We start from the raw sequence: 8,764 nt of genomic DNA, 5'->3' as shown, positions 1-8,764 counted from the left end.
TCTTCACCAGTCTGAGCTTTATGGGAGAGACTGAGCATACATCAACTTTTACCAGAGTTCTTCACCACTCTGAGCTTTATGGGAGAGAGGCAAAGAGAAAGACTGTTGAAGAAAAATTCAAAATAATTGGGTTAAATAAAAATACTACTCCACTTGTCTTTTTGAGACCGAGGCCACCTGTCTCTTTAAGGCAGGAGGTCTAGAGGTGAGTCCACCAGTCTCTCAGCTGGTGGAGCAGAAACAAGCCACCTTCAGTCGTCCATCTGAGATGATTTTCTGTGTTTACAATCAAAGAAAGCTCCATGTTTGTCCAGATCTGATAAATTCCTGTCTGTCCTTCCTGCAGTCAGAAGGTCAGTCTGAAGGAGAGGGTCTTCTCATCTCCACGAAGTTCAGGAACCAAAGGGAAAGGTTCTCCTCAGCATGGTAGGTGTCAGGACCACAGTAAATTCTGTTGTCGTTTCTGCTTTACAACTAAAGCCGAGATAAATAGGAGCAGATTTCAGATCAGGTCCATCTGGTAGATTCTGAATTTATCTGAAGAAGCATTAAGACAGTAGATGTGCACATTTTTCTGACATGTTTGGTTCTGTTGATTTGAGTGAGCACCCAGACGTCAGGATCTGACTTGGTTTTTTTTTTTTATCTGAGAACCAGTTCACTGCAGATTTGTGTCCCTCAGAGAACGAAACCAAAGCATCAACCAGTCATTCAGGTGAGGACAACAAACCAGAAACTGAGTCTTGTTCATTCTTCATATATGGCTCCTCCAGTTGGAGTCACTCCTGGAATAGGTGTTGGTCCTGGAGTTCCTGGAATCCCAGGTGGAGTCCAGGCCTTGCGGAGATCTCCCAGCATGGAACCCAATCTAGAGGAGAGTCCAAGCAAGGTTCCAAAGAGTTGGAGTTTTGGAGAACGCAGCCGAACCAGGCAGGCTTTCAGGATCCGGGGAGCAGCATCTCGTCAGAATTCTGAAGGTATTTGAAAAAACGATTCACCAACAATCGGGTGTAGATTTCATCAAATTTAATAACACTGTCAGAGAAAAATATTCTCGCTTATCTCACTTACTCATAAAGTACCACACTCGACGGCAGGAGAATATTTTTATCTGGTATTGACTTGTAAGGTCAGATTTTCAGGACAGGTTCCATAAATAAATTGTTCATTTTTAATTAGCTCAGCTACAAAAGTAGATGATGATGAGAAGGTTGTCAGGAGATCATCCACTAATGTAGGTTTCCTCTCTCCTCTTCTTCCTGTAGTGCTGATAGAGATGCAGGATGAAGAGTTCAGACAGAAGAACTACCCAGGTCAGCACGTGGACACACATGCACACACTGGGAGAATGGCTCAGCTGGTTTACGTCTCTGGACTTCCTGTCATATGACACGAGTGTTTCAGGTGAGGGGGTGGGTCTAAACGTTTTGCTATGGTTTCAGAAGCGAGCCTACCAGGTGAAGACATGGTTGACGACAACAAGAGCTGCCACTGTGAGTTCGTCCCTCAGGATTTGACACCAGGGTTAAAGGTCACCATCAGAGCCATCTGGTACGACCTGTCTGTCAAAATTCACCTACTTCACCTGCTAACCATCCATCGCTTTACTCACTCTTTATTTGCTGTTTATAATGCACTGATTCTTATTTTGTTCACACTATTTTTATTTACTTATTTTTTTATTTATGCTCACCTCAGGGTCAAAGGTCATCATCAGCTGTTGGGTAAGAGCAGTCAGTCTGACATCCCTTAGCTTCATTTTTTTTCTATTGTTTCACTGTGTTCTGTCATGTTTTCCTGAAGGAAGAAAATAAGTCAATTTGATTCATACAGTGCCTTTCAACATAAAAGTCACAAGATGCTTTGCTCTAAAAAGTTACAATTAAAGCATAACATCAAATATAAATAAAAAATAAACGTAATGCTACCCAACTGTCAGTCTAAAAAGACAAGTCTTCAGACATTCCCTGAATAAATCCATTGAGTCCACAAAACTTTGATAAAATTAAAGAGCTCCAGAGAGTTAGATGACAAAGACACTGTCTCCTTCAGTCTTCAGCCTTAATGTAGGGGCAGGAAACAGTCTTTGGACCTCAGGGTCCTGGCTGCAACATTAGTGGATCTCATGGTCCTAATGGTGATATCAGTGGATCTCAGGGTCCTAATTGTAACATAAGCAGACCTCAGGCTCCTGATGGTGAAATCAGTGGACCTCAGGGTCCTGATGGCGACATCAATGGACCTCAGGGTCCTAGTGGCAACATCAGTGGATTTCAGGGTCTTGATGGCGACATCAGTGGAACTCAGGGTCCTAGTGGTGACATCAGTGGATCTCAGGGTCCTGATGGCAACATCAGTGGATCTCAGTGTCTTGATGGTAACATCAATGGGTCTCAGGGTCCTAGTGGCGACATCAGTGGACCTCAGGGTCCTAGTGACGACATCAGTGGACCTCAGGGTCCTAGTGGTGACATCAGCAGACCTCAGGGTCCTGATAGCAACATCAGTGGAACTCAGGGTCCTAGTGGTGACATCAGTGGACCTCAGGGTCCTAGTGGCAACATCAGTGGAACTCAGGGTCCTAGTGGTGACATCAGTGGAACTCAGTGTCCTGATGGCAACATCAGTGGATCTCAGTGTCTTGATGGCAACATCAGTGGATCTCAGGGTCCTAGTGGTGACATCAGTGGACCTCAGGGTCCTAGTGGTGACATCAGTGGATCTCAGGGTCCTAGTGGCAACATCAGTGGAACTCAGGGTCCTGATGGCAACATCAGTGGATCTCATTGTCTTGATGGCAACATCAGTGGATCTCAGGGTCCTAGTGGTGACGCCGGTGGACCTCAGGGTCCTAGTGGCGACATCAGTGGATCTCAGGATCCTAGTGGTGACATCAGTGGATCTCAGGGTCTTGATGGCGACATCAGTGGATCTCAGGGTCTTGATGGTGACATCAGTGGATCTCAGGGTCCTAGTGGTGACATCAATGGACCTCAGGTTACTGACATACATTATAAAAGTTCAGAAGTTGCACCAAGGTAGAGTTGCACTTGGGTCCAATTAATCCAAACCAACCTGGCCCCAGCCTGCAGCCATCATCTCCAAACCCCACCCGATCTAACGAATTAACAGTAATTACAGGTCCGAACCTGAACACCCACCCCCCCTACATTTTTAATTAAGCTTTGACTGCTTATGCCACTGACTATTATTTTTGGTGGACGTGCGTGGCTGACAGGGCAGAAGATCAGAGCTGAGGAGCCCTCAAAGTGCATGAAACACTTCCTCTGCTTCTGCCTACATTGGACCCTGCTCTGACATGTCGGATATTTTGTGATCTCACCTGTTTGGGTCGTCGGCTACACGCGTCCGCTGAGTGCAGCGGCTGAATGAATGTCCATTTGGGTTGATGGATTGCTGGCTGTAGTCCAGCTGAAGCTTAACTGAACTTTTTACCTCTTTTAACTGGCCGGTCTGCGTTCGGTCAAATGGCCGCATGCAGCAGGTGTAGTATGGCAAGCCATGTTTGCATATATTGGATCATCGGCCACATGTGACACCGACCCAGCCCACACATTAAAGACATTATTATGGCCCAGTCCGGTCCAAATCTGGGTCAGGCAGGCCCAGGCTCTGGGTTCGGGTTAGAAATGACAGCTCTAATTCTGAACATCAATGACTCCAGTCTGAACTGACACCATTGTTTGATGTTCTGGACCTGGATCATTTCTGTAGTTTAGTTCAATTCCTAATCTTGGATCACTCACCAGAATGACAAGGTGGGTTAGGATGAAGGAAAAACCATGCTGTTCGTCATTGAACTGTCATCATAAAGATAAAGGTCATTCACAACTTCCTCCACTCCTTCCTCCTCAGGGTCAGATCTCCTTTATGGGTCTATGAGGCCCGGTTCAGATGCTCTTCATCTAGTTTTGTCAGTCTGTACCTAGTTGGACCTCAGATGTGAACCGAAGTGGAGAAACAGTTCTTGCTTTCAGACAGTATACTCTGCAGCTAGATGCGGTCCTCTGAGACTGGCCCGCATTAAACACACCCACACTGACAGTTACCCAAGTCCACCAGAGTCAAACTGTGTCCACTGACCTCTTGCTATGTTTTCTTCTTCAGCATCATGCGCTTCATGGTTTCTAAGAGGAAGTTTAAGGAGAGTCTTCGTCCCTACGACGTGATGGATGTGATTGAGCAGTACTCAGCTGGTCACCTGGACATGCTGGCCCGCATTAAGAACCTGCAGGCCAGGTGATACATCTGACCCTAGTGACATTTGTTACTTTGATTCCTGTCCTCTGACCATGATGTCTCATCTTGACTGACAGGGTGGATCAGATTGTTGGCAGAGGAACGCCAATTGCAGACAAGGACCGTCCTAAAACAGCCAATGAGGAGCTACCTGAGGATCCGAGCATGATGGGACGCCTAGGGAAGGTGGAGAAACAGGTAACCTAAAAGTCCGAGTCAAACAAATTCTGGCTCTTCTTAAGTCCTAAATCATAGCTGTTCACTGCTGGTCTCGTGCCCTTTAGGTCCTGTCCATGGAGAGGAAGCTGGACTTTCTGGTTAACATCTACATCCAACGAATGGGAATTCCTCAGGCTGAGACTGATGCCTACTTTGGATCCAAAGAACCAGACCCGGCCCCACCATATCACAGTCCTGTGGATCAACTAGAGAAGAGCCAGTCTATCTCCAAAATCCTGCAGTAAGTGTCTTGTGTTCCATGGAAGCCAAAGAACAAGAACCCTAAATTACAAACCAAACAGAACCAGGAGCAGGAGAGAGGATCACAGGGACCAACCAGGTTCTTACCCAGATCTGTCCCTGTACAAAAGGCAGCCATCTTTAAAGAGAACCAGAACCTGTTGGTAAAAAGTTACTTGCTGTTAACTTGTTGACCTGTATTGTTTACATGCAGAGTGTTGCCTGGTGACCACATGGAGAGGACTCGGTTTGTCACTAAGATGGTTCGCTCAAGCAGTTCAACTGGACACCGGAACTATACGGCTCCCACTTGCCCACCCTCAACATCCTGGCAGCCCATCAGCTCCCAGCTTCATCAGCAGGCCCCTCCTCCTCAGCGGAGCCACGGTAACACGCCCAGCCCAGTGGGGGATGCGTCATTGGTTCGACTGCCTCCCCCTCCTGCTGGAGAGAGACATGGTGGGAACCGATCGAATCGACACAGTACTGGAGACCGAGGGGGGTCTGAAAGACTGGAGCCAGGTGGAGAGCGTGCCAACGGGACCGGAGCTGGGCGTGAGGTGAAGCCTGACAGCGACACCTCCGTCTCCATCCCATCAGTGGACCACGAGGAGCTGGAGCGCTCCTTCAGTGGCTTCTCCATCTCACAGTCCAGAGAGAACCTGGACTTCCTGAACAATGGATTATACTCTTCTGCCGGTCTGGGGGAACAGCAGGGAGGGGGAAGCTCGGCCTGCTGCAACACCGTCCGACCCTACATTGCAGAGGGGGAGTCAGATTCTGAATCTGAGCTCTGTGCCCCCTCACCACACTCAGACCGGGCCTGGACCAGTACGAAATGAAAAAAGATAACCCTAAACCAGCAAAACTGTTTAGATCAGATTCGTTGAACTTTAAACACCAGCTAGAGGGTCAAAGAGAAGCATTCTGGGAGCTGATGACATCATATTTGTACAATCACATGCTCGCACCTGATTGGTTCACCACAGTGTCAGTGTTCTGAATTTGGTACGGTCCACAAGGGAGTGCCACAGGGGTCAGTCCTTGGTCCCCTCTTATTCATTATCTACATGAATTATCTGGGTCTGAATTTCTCAGATGACAATCACATCTTTATGCTGATGGCACAATTATTTACTGTTGCACATCAACTCTTGCTCAGGCAATTGATTATTTGCAGAAAGCTTTTGACGTTATACAGAACTCATTTTTACAGCTGAAGCTTGTTCTTAATTCAATTCAATTTATTTATATAGTACCAAGTCACAACAGAAGTTGTCTCAGGGCACTGTACAAAAACATTCACATAGATAAAATAGCCAATTAGTAAAAGTTAATGCATACAAGACTAAACGTATGCTGTTTTCTAAATCCAAAAATCAATTGCAAACAACCCACTCAGTGACCAGAAGTGGTTCATGAGTATAAATACCATGGTGGCTTAATTGATAACACCCTCACTTTTAACCCCCATGTACAGAAATTTGTTTGGAAGCCGAGGTTAAAGCTGGGTTTTTATTTTCAAAATAAAGTTAGTTTTTCTTTCAGTGTAAAAACAGCTTGTAGCTGCAACATTTTTCACTGTATTGAATTATGGAAATCTTTTCTATATGAATGCCACTGCTCACTATCCTATGACTGATGCTCTCTGGTTCATCACCAACTGCCTGCCTCTCCCTCTTTTGGAAATAAGTGTTGACTACAGCCATTTCGTTTTCTCTTGGCAAAACCCACCACCAACTGTCCTTCCTAGTTTCTTTCCTTGACACCAAACCTACCCATCACTTCCTCATCCCGTTTTCTTCACCAACATGTCCATTCAGGTTCTCCGATCACCACTCTCTCCTCCTGGGAATACTCTCAATCACTTCATCCACATCCTTCCAAAATTTATCTTTCTCCTCCACATTACATCCAACCTGTGGAGCATAACCATTGACAACATTTAGCATCAGACCTTCAGACACATCACCCTATCTGACACTCTACACTTCTACTACATTCTTTACAAACTCCTCCTTCAGGACCACCCCTACTCCATTTCCCTTACTATCCTCACCATGATATAGGCAGGACGATGGCTCAGTGGTTAGCACTGTTTCCTCACAGCAAAAAGGTCCTGGGTTCAATCCTTGGTTAGACCTGAGGTCTTTCTGTGTGGAGTTTGCATGTTCTTTTCGTGCTTGCACGGGTTTTCTCCAGTTTCCTCCCATAGTCCAAAAACATGCATGTTCGGCTGCCTTCATGTCCAGGCCTCCCTTGCAAAAGAGATTTGTGATCTCAATGGGATTTGCCTGGTTAAATAAAGGTTAATAAAAATAAATGGTAAAACAGTTTGAACCCTGCTCCAATGCTGCAAGCCTTGCTGCCCTTCCACTTGGTCTCTTGGATGCATAAAACATCTACCTTCCTTCTCTGCATCATGTCTGCCAGCTCTCTACCGTTGCCTGTCCATGTCCCTACATTTACAGTTTCCACCCTCAGTCCTACATTCTTGACTTTCCTCTTTGTCTCCTGACATGTTTCTGTCCTCGTGGTCTTTGCCCAGAGGTGTGTAAAGCAGAAATCACTGAGTTATACTCTTGTGCGGGATGGCCTGCTCTGGCAACTAAAAGGAAGTCATTGGCCTTTTTTATTATACAAGGAAATATTTGGACCACTACCTTCGTGCATAAGTACCGTAATCTAATTGTACAGAAAAGTTGTTCCGTACTTTTTCCATTTATGTGACTTTTTGTTGCATTCAGTTTTATTTGCTTGTACTGAAATGGGTGAAAAGGCTTTTGTTGATGCTCAACCTTTAACATGTTACAGAATTACTGGAAATTAAGACTTACCATCTCTGAGAGCTTTTAAATTGATACTGAGACTTGTGCTTAATTCAATTACATGTACATGTTATTCTTAGTTTGTAATACTGTATAGTAATATATTACGTATTTCACGTTTTTTTCATTTCCGTTTTCTAATTTAATGTGCAACTTTTTACGTTGATTGTTCTTGTTGCTGCCCATCTTGGCCAGGAGTCCCTTGAAAAAGAGGTTTTTAATCTCCCTGGGATGTTTTCCTGCTAAAATAAAAGTTTAATAATAATAGTTCTCTAGATCTCCTGGTCTAAACTCGGACCTGATGCCTGTCCCGATCTCCACAGATCACACCAGACCTGAGAAGCAGAGCTCAATAAAAAAAAAAAAAAACTTTACAAAAATAAATAAATTTACAAATACATATATATATATATATATATATATATATATATATATAGAGAGAGAGAGAGAGGCTATGAATGTAAGCCAATAGCATATCTAACAGACTCGAGACACGCCCACAATAGTTCGCTATTAGTGGAATAGTGCCAACAACTAATTTTTTTAAATTAACCCGTAACAAATCCTACCTCATTATAAGTATCCTAATATTAACTAATCCTATAAAAATCTTTTAAACCTGTAACAAATCCTGACTTCAGATCAGTTTTCAGACATTTTTTTTATTTATTTGAAAACCAAGTTTCAGATCGAAGAGTTTTATATATAAACACAAAGTAAAACTTTATTTAAAGTGTGTTGCGGAACAAAGATGGGGTTCTTCTGGTCCAGCACGGCCTCATTTCTTCTTCCTGAACCTGCAGAGCAGCAGAACTTCAGACATTTTTATCTCAGGTGAACAATAACAAACAAGATGGGCGGGACTCACCTGGAACCACCTGAGGACTTCCTGTTCAATCCCAGACGCTTCCTGTCTGCAAAGGACGGCCTGAAGGCAGGTGAGAGACAGACAGGTGAGAGACAGACAGGTGAGAGACAAAACAGGTGAGAGACAGACAGGTGAGACAAAACAGGTGAGAGACGGACAGGAGAGAGACAAAACAGGTGAGAGACAGAAAGGTGAGAGACAAAACAGGTGAGAGACGGACAGGTGAGAGACAGAAAAGTGAGAGACAGACAGGTGAGACAGACGGGTGAGACAGACAGGTGAGAGACAGATGGGTGAGACAAACAGGTGAGAGACAGACGGGTGAGACAGACAGGTGAGAGACAAACAG

At 44.8% G+C, this 8,764-nt stretch overlaps 2 protein-coding genes across 2 annotated transcripts in view; one reads left to right on the top strand and one right to left on the bottom strand.

Moving 5' to 3' along the window:
- Positions 1–5,970, top strand: part of LOC119412668 (potassium voltage-gated channel subfamily KQT member 2) — a 17,358-nt gene extending 11,388 nt beyond the window's left edge. The window contains exons 9-16 of the mRNA XM_037679704.1: positions 347–426; positions 774–977; positions 1,266–1,313; positions 1,443–1,551; positions 4,129–4,260; positions 4,338–4,458; positions 4,545–4,720; positions 4,934–5,970. Coding sequence (XP_037535632.1) covers positions 347–426; positions 774–977; positions 1,266–1,313; positions 1,443–1,551; positions 4,129–4,260; positions 4,338–4,458; positions 4,545–4,720; positions 4,934–5,561 — 1,498 coding nt within the window. The 3' untranslated portion in view covers positions 5,562–5,970. The remainder of the gene's footprint in view (positions 1–346; positions 427–773; positions 978–1,265; positions 1,314–1,442; positions 1,552–4,128; positions 4,261–4,337; positions 4,459–4,544; positions 4,721–4,933) is intronic.
- A 2,179-nt stretch (positions 5,971–8,149) lies between these two features.
- The window catches only part of ddx27 (DEAD (Asp-Glu-Ala-Asp) box polypeptide 27), a 10,057-nt gene continuing 9,442 nt past the window's right edge, over positions 8,150–8,764 (bottom strand). Inside the window, exons 20-21 of the mRNA XM_037679703.1 lie at positions 8,416–8,475; positions 8,150–8,344 (exon numbers count right to left, since the gene is read on the bottom strand). Coding sequence (XP_037535631.1) covers positions 8,326–8,344; positions 8,416–8,475 — 79 coding nt within the window. The 3' untranslated portion in view covers positions 8,150–8,325. The remainder of the gene's footprint in view (positions 8,345–8,415; positions 8,476–8,764) is intronic.

Source organism: Nematolebias whitei, chromosome 7 (assembly GCF_014905685.2).
Source record: "Nematolebias whitei isolate Nwh7 chromosome 7, NemWhi1, whole genome shotgun sequence".
Classification (NCBI taxonomy): Eukaryota; Metazoa; Chordata; class Actinopteri; order Cyprinodontiformes; family Rivulidae; genus Nematolebias; species Nematolebias whitei.
The sequence above is the reverse complement of the archived record's forward strand: the minus strand, read 5'-3'. Positions and strand labels throughout refer to the sequence as shown.